We start from the raw sequence: 1,126 nt of genomic DNA on the forward strand, positions 1-1,126 counted from the left end.
CGGCGCGCGACTCACCTTGCTGCTGGGCTCCATGGCCGCGCGGCGCTGGTGGCTCTGGCAGTGCCGGGTGGCGCGGGCGGCGACGAGCGGACGGGCGGCGCTCTCGGCGGAGGTTCCGCTCCGGTCCTCGGACTGCGACTGCGACTGCCTCCTCCCGCCTCTGGCTCGCGGCGCGCAAGTGCGCTCACTTCGGGACCGGACCTCGGCTCGCGACCCGCACACCCGCACGCGATAGCTCCAGCCTCCGTCCGAGCTCCCGAGCGCGCGCCGGCGGAGCGTTTATAGGAGCCCGGCCATTGGCTGGCCGGTTGGTGTGTCAGGAGGGAGGGGCGTGTGGGCGGGGCCTGGACGGGCACGTCCGGGGAGGGGCTCCGCGGGGAGGGCCGGGGGAGCGCCGGGGGAGGGGCGGAGGGCTTCTGGCAGGCTCCTAGTTCTGCTGGCGGATACGCTTTGCTCCTGGTGCGCCCGGACCCGAAGGCGCTCGCTGTGTGACCTTGGGCAAGTGCGCGCACCTCTCTGAGCTTTGCAGCCTCTAGCATAATGGAGGAGCTGGTACTCGGCTGTAAGGCAAGCTGGGAGCCGCTTAGTGTAGTGCTTCAGAGCTAGAACTCTGTGTTCCTCGGTCCTGGGGTAACTTCAGGTAAACTAAGAATAGTAATAGTACCATCTCAGGGTTGTTGTGGAGATTAAGTGAATTAATATTTGTGGAGTATTTTGAGCCACATCGTTCTACTACGTGGAAAGTGATCCCTGATTCTTTATTAGCGAGGCTACGGGAGGTCTTGCTCCCTGGTTGAGTCCTCCCTTGCTTCCCTCTTCCTCCTCCACTTTCCTGTCCTCAAGCTTTCTGCACCTCCTCTTCTAACAGTCCGGGTGCCTGTAGGGTAAAACCAGCGTGAGGAGCACGAGAGGAGGCCTTGTAACTGAATGGTTAAGGGCGAGAGAGGCCCTGGCACTGGAGCAGATCATCTGAAAGCTGGCCGTAGCAGGGCCCCAGGCTCGAGCCCCTGCTCTTCGAGCCACGGCTTTCTTAGGGGTAACATGGGATTCCTCACGCAGCCCACCAGCTGTAGTGAGAGTTACACTTTTAAGGTGTGCCCAGGATGTGCTTGGCATGTGGATGTTT

The 1,126-nt window shown here is 62.2% G+C and overlaps 1 protein-coding gene across 1 annotated transcript in view; it reads right to left on the reverse strand.

Annotated features, from left to right (window-relative positions):
* The window catches only part of Slc2a1 (solute carrier family 2 (facilitated glucose transporter), member 1), a 30,747-nt gene extending 30,467 nt beyond the window's left edge, over positions 1–280 (reverse strand). Inside the window, exon 1 of the mRNA XM_005410625.2 lies at positions 16–280. Within this exon, the coding sequence (XP_005410682.1) occupies positions 16–33 (18 nt within the window). The 5' untranslated portion in view covers positions 34–280. The remainder of the gene's footprint in view (positions 1–15) is intronic.
* Positions 281–1,126: the final 846 nt, after the last annotated feature.

The sequence above is a fragment of the Chinchilla lanigera genome, unplaced genomic scaffold, assembly GCF_000276665.1.
Source record: "Chinchilla lanigera isolate Chin_1 unplaced genomic scaffold, ChiLan1.0 scaffold00136, whole genome shotgun sequence".
Lineage (NCBI taxonomy): Eukaryota > Metazoa > Chordata > Mammalia > Rodentia > Chinchillidae > Chinchilla > Chinchilla lanigera.